The sequence below is a fragment of the Euprymna scolopes genome, chromosome 44, assembly GCF_053919585.1.
Source record: "Euprymna scolopes isolate OS-2025 chromosome 44, ASM5391958v1, whole genome shotgun sequence".
In the NCBI taxonomy this organism is placed as follows: domain Eukaryota; kingdom Metazoa; phylum Mollusca; class Cephalopoda; order Sepiida; family Sepiolidae; genus Euprymna; species Euprymna scolopes.
Window position 1 is genome coordinate 8,343,516 of NC_136525.1, and position 15,014 is coordinate 8,358,529.

Below are 15,014 nucleotides of genomic sequence, written 5' to 3' on the forward strand. Positions count from 1 at the left end.
CCTTATCCTTGAGTGGCCTATCGGCCTTGATAAGTGGTGACGCCTATGTAAAAAATAAATAAAAGTAAAAGTTTTGTTTTTTTTTTCACTAAAGAATCGCACTAAAAACTTTGAAATTTGTTTTATGAATATTACGTTTTGTTCTGCAGTTAGTGTTGCAGACTTTTCCAGAGAATTCATTGTCAAGCCGAGATATCAGTTTCTTTTTTGTTATTAATGTGTTTGTAATGTTAAATGTTTTATATTGGTTTTAGCGTTCCAAATTTTCGTATGAAAAAAAAAATTAAAGAAGTTTTAAACTTAAAAAAAAACAAAAAAAACTCTTTTCATTTTTTTTTTTTTTTTTTTTTTTTTTTTTTTTTTTTTAATTAAAGAATCGTACTTAACAACTTTTGTGGCATTTCCTGAAGAATCTCTGGTTGGATTCGAATTTTTGTTTCTTTTTGAAAAAAAAAAAAAAAATTACAATAAAAATTTTTTTAACAGGAACTAATAATAAAGAAAACAACAAAAAAAAAAAAAAAACGGAATAGGGAGCTTAAGTGTCCAAAATGTTATCACTGTGCGCTAGTATCTTAGTAATGTTGACGCATGATTTTGAAAGACTTTTCTTTTTGTTGTTGTTGGTATTCTATATACCAATTTTCGACACTTCTACATTATACAAACAGAAAAATATTGAATGCCAAGTGAAACAAATGGTACCTACGTAATTGTAAGGTCTCGAATAGTAACATATCCAAAACTTATGAAAAAAGAAATTTGTGAAATGGAGCAAAATCGCTATTACGTTTACAAAAAGAAGAGATAAGTTGACAGGGGAGGTAATTAAGTTCTGCTGCTTACTTCATGTGACAAACATAATTCAAAATGTCACACAAAATTTATTCCCCATATAAACTTTATCAGAAACTGTTTTTCATTAATAATTATTTTTCTGCCTTAATGGTTTTCATAATTTTTGGATATGTTAGTATTTGCGACATGACACAAATGTAGGTACCATTTGTTTTACTTGAAATTCAATGTTTGTTTGTTTTGTTTTTATTTTTTTTTCGTGTGTATAATATAGAAACACCCAATTTTCTATTTTCTTTAAAAAAATTTTACTTTGTACTTCAGTGAAGACTCAAATCCGCCAACCGCCACAAAACCAGTCCGTGATCCTTGGAAGTACTGTCGTCTTGAAATGCACCGTCAGCAGCGATCCTTCCATTCCGGTCACGTGGGTGTGGTACCATCGAAAACCGCCATCAAATACACCGGTACTGATTAGAGCCGATGAGAGGCACAGCATTACCAACGGCACCCTTAAAATTAAGAGCATCTCCGGCATGGACGTCGGCCTTTACACCTGTTTTGTGATCTCGTCAGCAGGTAACACGAGTAGGAATGCTACCATCAAAGTTATGGGTAAGTGTTGCATATGTTTTTTTTTTTTTTTTTTTTTTTTTTTTTTCGTTTCTTTTTCTGGTTTTCTTTGTTTCTTTTTCTGGTTTTCTTTGTTTCTTTTTCTGGTTTTCTTTGTTTCTTTTTCTGGTTTTCTTTGTTTCTTTTTCTGGTTTTCTTTGTTTCTTTTTCTGGTTTTCTTTGTTTCTTTTTCTGGTTTTCTTTGTTTCTTTTTCTGGTTTTCTTTGTTTCTTTTTCTGGTTTTCTTTGTTTCTTTTCTTGTTTTCTTTGTTTCTTTGTTTCTTTTCTTTGTTTCTTTGTTTCTTTTCTTGTTTTCTTTGTTTCTTTTTTTGTTTCTTTTTTGTTTTTCTTTTGTTTGTTTTTTGTTTTTCTTTTTTTTCTTTTGTTTCTTTCTTTTCTTTTTCTTTTGTTTCTTTTTTTCTTTTGTTTCTTTTTTTTCTTTTGTTTCTTTTTTTTCTTTTGTTTCTTTTTCTTTTGTTTCTTTTTCTTTTGTTTCTTTTTCTTTTGTTTCTTTTTCTTTTGTTTCTTTTTTTTCTTTTGTTTCTTTTTTTTCTTTTGTTTCTTTTTTTTCTTTTGTTTCTTTTTTTTCTTTTGTTTCTTTTTTTTCTTTTGTTTCTTTTTTTTCTTTTGTTTCTTTTTTTTCTTTTGTTTCTTTTGTTTCTTTTGTTTCTTTTGTTTCTTTTGTTTCTTTTTTGTTTTTCTTTTGTTTCTTTTTTGTTTTTCTTTTGTTTCTTTTTTGTTTTTCTTTTGTTTCTTGTTTTTCTTTTGTTTCTTTTTTTTCTTTTGTTTCTTTTGTTTCTTTTGTTTCTTTTGTTTCTTTTTTCTTTTGTTTCTTTTTTTTCTTTTGTTTCTTTTTTTCTTTTGTTTCTTTTTCTTGTTTTCTTTGTTTCTTTTTTGTTTTTCTTTTGTTTTTGTCTTTTATTTCTGTTTTGTCTTTTTCTTTTTTGTCTTTTGTTTTTCTTTTTTGTTCTTTTTTGTTTTTTCTTTGTTTTTCTTTTTTGTTTTCTTTTGTTTTTTTCTTTTGTTTTTTTCTTTTGTTTTTCTTTTTTGTTTTTCTTTTTTGTTTTTCTTTTTTGTTTTTTTCTTTTGTTTTTTTTCTTTTGTTTTTTTTCTTTTGTTTTTTTTCTTTTGTTTTTTTTCTTTTGTTTTTTTTCTTTTGTTTTTTTTCTTTTGTTTTTTTTCTTTTGTTTTTTTTCTTTTGTTTTTGTTGCTTTGCGAAGGAAGAGAAAAAAGAAAAAAACAAATTGCTACCACTTGTGACAGCACAGTCCCAAACAGTTTCATCCACGCAACCCAACACAATCCCGAATAACTCTGACAATTTACCACAACACAATTCTGAACAACTCCGTCAATTTGAGCCCGAACAGCTCCATTGATTCAAACCCAAACACCTCCGATGATTCAACATGACACTATTCCGAACCACTCTGTCGATTCGAACCCAAACACCTCTGACAATTCAACATTACATGATCCCAAACAACTCCATCAATTTGAACCTAGACCACTTCGATGATTCAACGCAACACAATCCAGAACAACTCTGCTGAATCAAACCCAAACACCTCCAACAATTCAACACTTCTTATGATTTGACATGACTCGATCCCAAACAACTCTATCGATTCAAACTGAAATAGCTCTGATTCGACACAACGCAATCAGGAACAACTCTTGTCGATTCAAATCCAAACATCTTCAATGATTGGACACAACATGATTCTGAACAACTTTGTCGATTCAAACTGAAACACCTCTGATGATTCGACATGACATGATCCCGAACAAAATGACTCAACACAACATGTTACCGGAGCAACCTTGACAGTTATTTTCTGCATGACTCTTGTATCATTTTTTTTTATAGCTCTTCGAACTTATTTTCGTTGTAGGTAGGCCTGACTAAGACAGTGATATACAATTCTTGAGCGCTTCCATGCATGCTTGTCTGTGATGTATGTGTGTCCGCAGTCTGTGAATGTGTCACCTTGTGGGTGCAGACATGCGCTGTTGTAAAAAAAAATCTCATATTGGCATTTCTTTCAAAGACACATTCATACTAGCGAAACTGAAATGTCTTCCGAAGGGAAATTCCATAAACTTTTAATCAAAAAAAACTTAACTAAAAGGATATCTGAAGAAAGCTAAAATAAGGCTCAAAACGCGTTATGTTGGTTGGTTGTTTTTGTTTTAATATTTTGGCTGTTATTTTTTAGTGATAACTTTATTGCTGGTATGAATTAGCTCCCCTGGGTTTTGGAAAGTTGTCTCCCATTACATCCGCACACATTTCCTTCCCTACGCATTATCGCCCCATCTTAAAGAAGGTGTACACACACACATGCGCATACACATACTCACACAGAAGATATTTTAAAAAAATAGATAAATAAAATCACGTAAGTGTATTTTATGTGTCTGGGAATGTTCTCAGGTTTTGTATCGGAATACCTCTAATAAGGTTGCTTGGTTGTTTTTGTTTTACGGCATATCAACCCTTTTCAGGTTATTTAATGCCGAATCCAATGATTTTTTTTTTTTTTTAAGAAAAATTTTTTAATAGAATATATATATATATTTTTTTTTAAGTTGGTTTCTATTTAACCCATAGTTGGGACCCTAACAGGTACTACCACTCGGGGTCAGAGTGGACCTGGGAGCAATGGCAATTAAAGGGGCAAGCTGGGGCCTCCGCATCAGATATAGTTTAAGGTCATATCCAGGATCGAAATGCGTTAGGAAAATATTTAAAATATTAAAACATGATGTCTCAGAAACCTAGAACTATTACTGGCTCTCTTAAATATGCATTCTTTTCTCGTTGGAACCACACAACCATCTATATATATAAAAAATCAAATGTTTGTTTGTGTGTGCGTTTTTGTGTATGTCCGCAAAAGGGTTTTTTCGTCAGCCTTCTCGTGGGGGTCGCTCCTTAAAACTTTTTATGTCACGTCTAAATGATAATATCTACAAGTTACGAACGGGGGTCGCGTGTGTATTTAATTTGCCCGACTTTGAAAAGCTAAATATTCCGCATTTATCGATCGCCGTGTGTGGATTCGGTTTTCTTGTATAATAAAACCAAAAAGTACTGCCCTGCAGTAAATAAAATACTGCCCCACAACCTGCCAATTCTTAATGCTTAAAAATTCAAACATCTTTCCGTTACTACTTCTTGCTGGCCCCAGTGGTTAGCGTCGCACATTTTTTTTTTTTTTTTTTTTTCACACTTTATTTTCCAACTTTGCCTCACGGCTTCAGGTTCGATCCTTCCTACTTACCTACCAAAACTTTTTTTTCTTAAACCCCCCCCCCCCGACACAAACACTCGGGCAACGATTCTTTTGTTTTGATTTACCCAAAAACACATCTCCAAACACCCGGGCAACACCGGGTACCCCCGCTAGTCTATAATATAAATCTCACCTGCCTGTTTAAATGTATGCATGTAGGTCTGCCTAAAACCTTCCACAGAGGCGACTGATTTTTGAAGCTTGACGTCTCTGAGGACGAATATCAAAAAAATTGGCCAAAAACATTGATTGTTTTACCATTCTACTTTTTTTAAACGATTACGAGTGAACGCCCTGAAAAACAGTTTTCTACAAGGAGTCATCGATTTTTTTTTTTTTTTTTTTTTTTTTTTTTTGCAAGCTATTTTTGCAAGTCATCGTATCGGTTGAATTGACTTTGCCTAATTTTAACATTCCGAACTTCCGGTCGTGTCATGGAGTAGCAGTAAGACGTCAGATTTTCTTTCACTTTCTTTTCCTCCTTTGCGGTATGGGTTCAAGCCTGCCTACCTACTTAGATTTTTTTTGCTCAACACAGACCTCACAACGCCGGGCACCCAGGCTAGTTACTTTATATATATATATATATATATATATATATATAATGAATAAATTATGAATTATTCCATGGATTTCTGCCTTTGGATTATTATGGACTATCTTCTTCCAATTACAGGATTTCCTTGGATTTTACTTGTGCAAATGGAAATTCAATTAACTTTCTTGAAGTTATATATTTGGATTTTACCGTCACTGGATTATTTATCTTCCACGAGACTATCCATTCATGTGTAATCACCTTTTTCTTCACCATATTCCCTCTGCTTCACTTTTTTGTTTTCAAGTAAGAGCTTTGACTTGCTTGTTGTTTCATCAAATACTTTTGTATGCAACATCCGATCCTGCATTTTGCTAATTCCTACCCTCTGATGAGAAGGAAAGTATTTCTTCGAAACTCTGCGGATTAAGGACTATCCACTTATCAAGTGTTTCCTTTTCAGATTATATGCTTTTAACTCATTTCAAAGTGTTTTTTAACATGTTTTATTAACTGTTTGCTCATATATATATATATATATATATATATATATATACTTCAGAATAGTTTTTATTTAACAATCAGTTGTCATTGAAACGTGAGATTGTAGGTTTACAAAATATTACTGGCAGTAATATTCTATAAGTTATCCCATCTAAACAAGAATTGCTCGATATGCAAGATAGAGCAAATAAATTAAATTGTAATTCAATGAATTTCAATTGTGTGTTTGTATATGTGTGTTCATGTGTATATAAGGATGAATATGCACATATGTTTCACCCCACTTCCTACCACTCACCACTACCTACTCTCCCTAACACTTCGCCCCACTAAAAATAATATAGACTTCTAATGAAAAGATTTCCACCAGACTTTGAATTATCGCTGGACCCACAAACAAATTTAAACAAGCACTTGCCCGATTCGGATATCTACACAGCTATGCGAATTACCCAATATATAGCTTGGACATTATTACCAAACGGATGTAAAGAACGTATAAATTGGATCTTACCAAGCAAGCTGGATCTACAAATACATTCATATCCTTTTTCTACAAATCCTCCTGCTACAAGACTTCTGATAAATGTATTATTTTCACTTTGACTTTCCATGTCTCACTGACTTTAGCAAATAGGGTGCATACCTTTATAAGTATTTGATAATATTTTCTCTCCTCTGATGAGATGGTAGACATAGAAACCCTATAGGTTAAGGAGATTAATTTTCTAAAGCATTCTTTGTCTTGCTTAGAATAATAAAAATTCTTTGATATGAAACTCAACCACTTCATTTCATTTCAATGAGAGTTTTTTGAAATTCATTGAATTACAATTTAATAAATATATATATATATATATTATATATATATTATATATAATATATATATATATATATATATATATATAATGCCTTGTACAAAGTATATTAACCTCTTTAAATTTTTTGAGTTTTTATTTTCATTCTTATAATTTTGTGTTTCAGAATTACCGTTCCCGCCAATCATTGTCTCTGTGATTGCTCACCAGAGTTCTCCAGGAAGCGTCTCCATAGCCTGGACTCCTGGTGATGATGGAAAAAGTCCGATCAAGGGATACATTATTCAGTACAAAGAAATCATCCAAGGTAAGTGTACTGAAGAATTATTTGTTTTTTTGTTTGTTTTACTTGGAGTCACCGCTTATCAAGGCTCAAAGGCCACTCGAGGATAATGGTTAATGAATGTAAGGTGGTAGTGTACAAACTGTTAATGGTGTAGATTGGGTAGAACCTGACCATGTATGGGGACGGCTCAACAAGAGTCTACCCACACTGGATCCAAAAACCTACCATGTTGTATTCAACCGGGAAGCAGGACAACGGAATAGTGTTCCACAGGTGGACAGCTCCAGGATAGAACTCTGCCTCTGGAATTTGTGTTTAGATTTAGGTGCGGATAGAGAGGGGGGGAGGGAATCATTGATAGCGGTTGTAGCTAGTCGAGTGTTCTGTGAAAATTTGGCAAGGAGGAACCACAGACTGGAGTTCAGCCGAGCACAGATACGGGCTTGCAACATCTCCTCCATGGGAAAGAGGTGGCAGGGAAGAGAAAAAGGCCATCAGCAATTAGGCTTCGAAGCCAGCCATGAACTCAAGGCTGGACGGGAAGTGCTGAGCAGCTCCCACTCAGATGTGGCAACAGCACTCCACCTCAGGGTATATCTGGCTCTTGTAGAGATATACAGGATTGCAAGTTTGTAGCCCCCCCCACACACACCTTACATATTAGTATTACATTGACTCTTAATTATTTTAGCAGGCCGCCCGGCATTGCCCGGTCAGAAAATATATTTAAATATAATATTTAATCGTTTTTTTTTTTTTTTTTTTTTTTTTTTTTTTTTCTTATAACGGGTGACCCTAAAAAAACAAGAGGCCATCTAGAACATACGCTGTAGAACGGAGAAAAAAAGAAAAAAAGGCCAAAGACCCTAACGTTTGGATGTGATGTTTTGAATATAATGAACTAGTTATGACCAAAGTTTCATTTCATTCGGACAAAACAGTAAGAAACGAGGCCTAATTAGAGCTGGGATCCGTTTTTTATGGGTCACCCTGTACAAAGGAGCCCCCTTATCAAGGCCCAGAGGCCACTCGAGGATAAGGGTCAAAGAGTGTACAGTAGTCAATTGGACAATATCATAGTAATCATTTGAAGTGTAAATTTGGTAAATTGGATTACTTCAGGGGAACGGCTCATCAAGAACTTGTTTACATTGGACTTGAAGACGACCATATTGTAATCAGCTGGAAAGCAGGTAAACAGAAGAGTTCCACAGGTGTGCAGTTTTAAGAAAGAAACTTTGTTCATGGAATCGACGTTTAGGTTTAGGCACGGATAAAGAGTGGGAGAAATCATTGATAGTGTTTACAGCCAGACGAGTGTTTCTCATGAATGCTTGGTGAGAGAGGGCCATGGATTGGAGCTCAGACGAGCACTTGCCATGAAAATAACGATGAAGCAGACTCAAAACATCTCTTCTGTGAGAAAGAGGTTGCAGGGAAGAGACAGGGCATCCCCCACTAGGCTACAAAGTCTATTCTGAACAATGTCAAGGCAGGATAAGGTCTTCCTAGCAGCTCCTGCCCAGATGTGACAGCAATATTCCATCCTTGGACGTAACTGGCTCTTATATAGGTAGAAAATTGCATCAGCAGGTAGATATCTACTGGATCGATAGAAGGATCCCACCATTTTTCCAGCGACCTTGGCAATGGATCCATGCAGATTTCATATTTATTATTATAAAAGAGATACCATTTAAAATCGCTGCAAATCATTTCTTCGTTTGCATATTTCAAAACTAAACATTAATCAGAAGTGACTTTTCCTGCGCATTCATCGTCAATCCCAAATATCTGCTAACATGATATTGTAAACAAACACAGACGGAATTGATGAACGACGTTATTTTTTTTTTTTATTTAAAAATTTTTTTTTACAAATTAGTCCACCAGGCAAATTATTCCTCGTAATATATAATAATCAATAGAGGATTGATTCTAAAATAATACATATGCAATCATGTTTAAGTGTATTGTACGACTGGTCAATGCTGGGTGTCCTGCTAGTGTATACATGTCATCCCCTTCTGCCGGTCGGTTGAGACGATCGTCGACCTCAGAACTCTTCCACTCCAATTACGGCAGCCTGAAAACGACCCGACTCTGGCGGTTTGCAGTTCACTATTTTCGTCCTTCCAGTGACCACTGCCGGTGATAATTCTTAGCCGTTTTAATGTTGCTGATATGGGGTAGTGACAGAATTATCAATTGATCGTCTAAATTTATACTATGGACCTGTCGTTGTGTACTCACTTACTGGCGAACATCGCCGATAAGAGGGCCGTGGATTTTAGTGTGGTGAAAAAGGAAATAAAAACGATTCCACACACGAATAAACAATTAAATCTGGGTTTATTCACAATAATAATGGTCTAATAATATTTTAGAGTTTGAAGGAAGTTGGCTGTAGCTATTTTAAAACGGTAGCTTGTGACTCGAGTTCAGATAAGTTTTTCGGCCATTGGAGATACGTGTTTTAAGTCAAAAGCCATCTCTGCCCGACTTTAACACCATCTGAATTCGCCAAAATCGAATTCTCTCTTTTTCTTTCTTCTCCCCTCCTCTCTTCTCCTTCTCTGTGTTCGAGGAATATATACATATCCATCAATGCCCTTTAAACATCACGAGTTTGTATTTGTTTACAACAAGAAAACTTGCCTGTCATCAGCTTTCAAACCTTGTTTTCTAAAATAAACAACCGCCTGTCATTTCATCTCGAATTCTGTGTTTCAAAATAAACAGCCAGCTCACTCCAAACTCTGACCGTTACAACAATAAGTATCTCTTGACATACTTTTTCCTTTGTCTGTTCTAACCAAAGAGTCATTTGATCGTCCTATTTTTTTCGTTCATTTGGCTCTTTCTCTATAACGGCATATCAACCCCATAACTTGGTTACATACATACAAATAGACAAAACATGTACAACTGATTCATTTTCTGTATTTTCTTTCCAGCTTCTCCCACAAGCCTAATTAAACCGAGCTGGATAAGCTATCCTGACAAGATTGAAGCGTCCATCACAAACTACACGATACACGGTCTCCAACCTGCCCTTTACTATAAGTTCCGCGTCCGTGCTGTAAATAATGTTGGGGAAGGAAAACCAAGTGTGCCAGCACCAGATCCCCCCCTCCTGATTCCACAGCAGCGTGAGTAATGAGATATATGCAATTTCATTTTCATATGTCATCCACCCTCAACGTTTTCTTTTTGTTTTTTTTGTTTTTTATTCAAAAATGGGATTACCCAATCGCCAAAGTTTTATGACCACGTACTTAACAGTAAGTAGTTAATAGTTAAATAATCCGTGGTAGCCATTTTGAACTAAGTACGAGGTGCTTTCAATCAATTTCCAAATTTTTTTTTGTACATCGCATTTAAAATTGTCGTAGACTCTTGAAAATTCAGTATGTTATTGCTATACATCTTATGATATGTCTGAATAATTTTATGATTTCAAGTTCAAATGAACAGCTACAGCAGGAGTTGGAATACCGCCTACTAAAGTCTGATTGTCACAGTTGGTCAATTCCAAAAATGCAATCTGGACGTGAGGACACTTTAGTAAAACGATATGCAAGAAAATTCTGTTTTTGAACTTGGAAAAAATACCATAGAAACATATGGAATGCTTCATACTGCTTTTGGGCCATCTTGCATGAATCGGACATCAGTTTTTGAGTAGCATAAGGGATTCAAGGAAGGCAGGAAGTCTTTGAGAGATGATGAGAAGTGTGGCAGAAGTCAGAAAGTCAGAACACCAGAGTTGATTGGCCAAATAAAGAATTTCATGGATGAGGACTGTCGTGTGTCTATAGAGACAATAAGTGCTTAATTTAATGTCAGTGTGGGAACTGTACACACAATTATTCGCGAAGAACTGAAGATGCGGAAGATTTGCACAAAGTTTGTCTCAAGGGTGTTCAGAGAAGATCAGACTATTTGACCCAGATGGGCATCAAGACAGTTTCTCAACCTCTGAGTAACCCAGACCATTGCTCCCTGTGACTTTTGGTCATTCCCTAAGCTCAAGGAAAACCTGAGGCTGTCATTATGAGACAATTGAGATGAAAGTGGCTGTGATGAGGGTTATTAACACTCGCACAAGAGGACCTCCATGGGGTCTTCCGAAAGTTGTTGGAACAAGTGCATTGCAGCTGGAGGAGATTACTTCGAAGGAGACTAGGGTTTCATGTGTATACTATCAAGTGCTCACACGGAGAAAGCTCGTACATAATAGGGACAGTAGCGAATAAAAGCTGGAGATGTAGAAACCAAGTGTTTGGCCTTTACTTGTTTCCACTTTAGTTATGAACGTGGTTCAAAATGGCCGCTGTAGATTATTTAACACCATTAACTATTTATGGTAAAATAAGTTGGTCTAAAATAATTGTTAAATATCAATATATATTTTTTAAACACAAATAGTTTACAAGTGGTTATTAAAACAAAATAAATTGTAAGCAAAACTTGTAAGTAAAGAAGGCAGTTACTACACAGAATTTTTGGTGAGTATTAAAATCGGCACTGATGGCAGCAATTAAAAGTAAAGAAAATACAGAAATGTCTGTATGATGTACATACTCGTTACAGAACAAAGATGACATATTCCAAAAATCACATGATTATTTTTTTTTTTTTTATTCAAGAAAATCAAATTTTACAAATAAGTGAGTCGTAGTGTTTTTGGCGGCCATTACCGAATCTGATTAAATAAAGGGGACAACTCAAATCTAAGTGCTGAGGGTAAAATAAGTTCCAGGCTCAATGTAGTTTAGTAGCAAAATCACTAAAAAAAAAAAAAAAAAAAAAATCGTAAATTTTGATTTTCTCAGTTTAAAAGAAAACTACTTGATTGATTTACGTGATTTTTGGAATATGACCTCTTCATTCCTATTTACTTGCCTCCCCACAAGGGCAGATTAGACACAAGGGCGGTTTTTAAAGGGGCACTCTGGATAGGAACAAAAATAAATATTGCCTCCGTCTACAAGGATTTCTCCTCCACTGATCGAGGTCAGAAAAAGTGAAGTGTAGTATCAGAACAGATACTGCACTCTGATCTTGTTCTGTAATAAGTAGGTGCATGATATGTTTTTCTTTATTTTTGTTTATTGCTATAAGTGCCAGTTTGAACTTGCACCGAATTTAAAAAAAAAAAAAAAAAAAAAAAAATTTTAATTTCAAATCAACTTCGTTTCGATGATATACATATTTGTTAGGTATAAAATCAGTTTGAGTTGGGTTTTTTTTTTTCTTTGTGGCATGGTGTCACTAAAAAAGAAGTCTGTGTGGTCTTAAACAATGATTTTTTTTTTTTTTTTTTTTTTTTTAAATGGGTGCCTATTCAGAGTGGCACTTATGGCGGCATTTAAGATGAAAGAAAATAGAAATGTCTGCATGATGTACGTACCAGTCATGGGACAAAGATGAAATATTCCAAAAATCACATAATTTGATTTTGTGTATGTATATATATATATATATATATATATATATATAATGTAATTATGTAGTTTGCTTGAAGCATTGTGTGGGATAGGTATGTATTAGAGATTTAGAAGGCTATCACAATGTGAGGAATGAGATATAGTCGTTGTTGATGGGAGAAGACGAAAACAAGTGACGATTTACAAATCAATAAGTATATACATATGTCTGTATATACATATTTATTCAGTTGTATTAAGTGTAAATGTCTTACTTGTTATGTCTGTGACAATATCCATAATATATTTCGGGAGCATATATGTATGTACTTATTGATTTGTAAATCGCCACTTGTTTTCATCTTCTATCTCATTCCTCGCATTGTGATAACCTTCTAAATCTGTGTGTGTGTGTGTGTGTGTGTGTGTATATATATATATATATATATATATATATATATATATAATTTTTTTTTTCTCTGTAAAATCAAATTTACTGTTTTGAGGAGGATGAAAAAAAAATCAAATTGGTAGACAAGAGCAGATAACCCTAATGCACATGGAAAATCTCAAAACAATCACTTATTATCTCCCCTTATGATCTCTAGTAAAACATGGCCTCGTCTGTGACTTATCGGTAAAAAATGGCAAATTTTATTTTTTTTTTGTAAATAAATAAAAACTACTTGATCAATTTTTGTGATTTTTGGAATATGCAATCTTCATCCCGTGACAAATAGGAACAATATAAAAGTTTTTCTTTCATTTTCGTTTATCGTTATGAGCGCCAGTCTGAATAAGCACCTTCAAATGTTGCAATCAGGAGGATCGCACGTCATTTACGTGAAGTGAATTGGAGTTTTTTTTATTTGTTTCACGTAAGCATTGTCAAATTCAAATTTCCCCAACATTTACATTGGGGGGGGGGGGCTACAGGCATTTTTCAATATAGACAACAAAATGAAAAAGTGCTAAAAAAATAGATGTTGTTTGTTAAGATAGTCGACAAATTGCTTTTTAAATATATCATTTTAAGCAAAAATAATATGTACTTGCTTGCCATGTCGAAAATAGTAATATATCCAAAAATTAGGAAAATTCAAAGAGTAGAACAATTACTTTTGTTTTTAGTATTAAAAAAAAATAAATAAATAAATAAATTTGGCACAGTACTACTATAGTGTGATTCCTACCTTTTCAGGTCTAAGACGATTCTTACCAAAGGAGGATAAAAAAAACATACTTCTTGACACTAATTTATTCTATAAAAAATGCTGTTTTCTTCGGCAGGTTCATCTCCAGCTAAAAGACAGCCACGATTGTATTTCTGGCACCCTGCAAATCTGACCTCCTTTATTTGCATTGGGTTGTCTCATGTTCCCCCCTCCTCATCTTTCCTCTCCTAGTCACAGACACAATCTCAGAACACGCACTTCCCGAAAGTAATTAAACCAGTCAATCACTGTATTTGTTAATCTACCAGTATGCTTTGGCACTTCCCCCATTGGCATCTTGATGCTCCACATGTAAACTAGCTCTACAATTTCACAGAACTTCAAATAACAGTGGAGCCTTCCGTTCAAATTGGTATAATGGAAGAATTCGTTCCCTTCCCTAACTGACCGAACTGACTGGCAACCTTTTCTTCTGCCCCTCAATACTGGCATATTCTGTCCACGGACCCTCTTGTTAGTTAAAATCACTGGTCCGTCGCACTTGCGGCAAGAATTTTCCTCACCCAGGCTACCATGTTGAAGGAGATATTGTGTTGGTGTTTCTTTGGTGCGCACCATTAGCAGTGTCAGATGTCGCCATTAAAAATGAGTGATAAAAATCTGAATAATTAGACTCGCTGTCTTTCAAAGCTTATAACTACATGTAAAATGTAATTTAGACCCTAATTTTTTTTTTGCAATAAAAGAAGCAAGGATCAAATTTTAAAATAATAAACGGTTTAATGGAAAAATACGCAATATTTTTTTTTAATCGTTTTTCTTTAAAAAAGATTTTTGAAAAAATCAACGAATTTTAACTTACTTTGAATATAAATATATATATATATATATATATATATATATATATAAATTCCAAAAGATCACTTACCTATATAAAATAATAATCGAGTACTTCCATTCTTCATTTTTAAGAATTTATCCATATTTATATTTTATATTCCATGTACTTTTTTAAATAAAAGAATTTTTTAAGTAAGTATTTAAAAATACCGCAATTTTAAATTGTCATATGAGAGGTTCATAAACGGAGTTGTTTCTTTCTTTCAGTTGAGAAATACGAAGGCCAAAAACCGCCATAATTAATTATTTCAAAAACGTAAAAACAACACAGACCAAATATATTTCAAAAGTAATCCCGGTAGTGTGTGTGTGTATATATATATATGAGAGAGAGAGAGAGAGAAACAAACATTTGAGGTGCTGATATGTGTCTTATCTTCCCTTTGAATTTCTGACATGTGTTTGCTGTCAACAATTAAGTTAGTCAATTATGGGTCACCGTATTTGAAAAATGATCACATTTCACTCATCAAAGTTTACTTTAAAAAAAAAAAAACGCCGACAAATTTTCCATTTTTTTATTCTCTTAAAGAATTACATGAGTTTTTGATTTAAAATATTTTATTTCTTCTTTATGCAATGAATTATTTTTTTTCAAAAATCTAAAACAAAAAACATTGAATGATATAAAAAAAATAATGTAGGTGTCCAA

General features: G+C 33.8%; 2 protein-coding genes across 8 annotated transcripts in view; both read left to right on the forward strand.

Moving 5' to 3' along the window:
• Positions 1 to 15,014, forward strand: part of LOC145268679 (protein sidekick-2-like) — a 363,221-nt gene that overhangs the window by 234,855 nt on the left and 113,352 nt on the right. For all 7 annotated transcript variants that reach the window (XM_080124179.1, XM_080124182.1, XM_080124177.1 and 4 more), the window contains 3 exons: positions 1,123 to 1,413; positions 6,736 to 6,876; positions 9,813 to 10,007. In XM_080124179.1, the coding sequence (XP_079980305.1) occupies positions 1,123 to 1,413; positions 6,736 to 6,876; positions 9,813 to 10,007 (627 nt within the window). The remainder of the gene's footprint in view (positions 1 to 1,122; positions 1,414 to 6,735; positions 6,877 to 9,812; positions 10,008 to 15,014) is intronic.
• Positions 1 to 15,014, forward strand: part of LOC145268680 (uncharacterized) — a 175,977-nt gene that overhangs the window by 50,285 nt on the left and 110,678 nt on the right. The window lies entirely within an intron of this gene.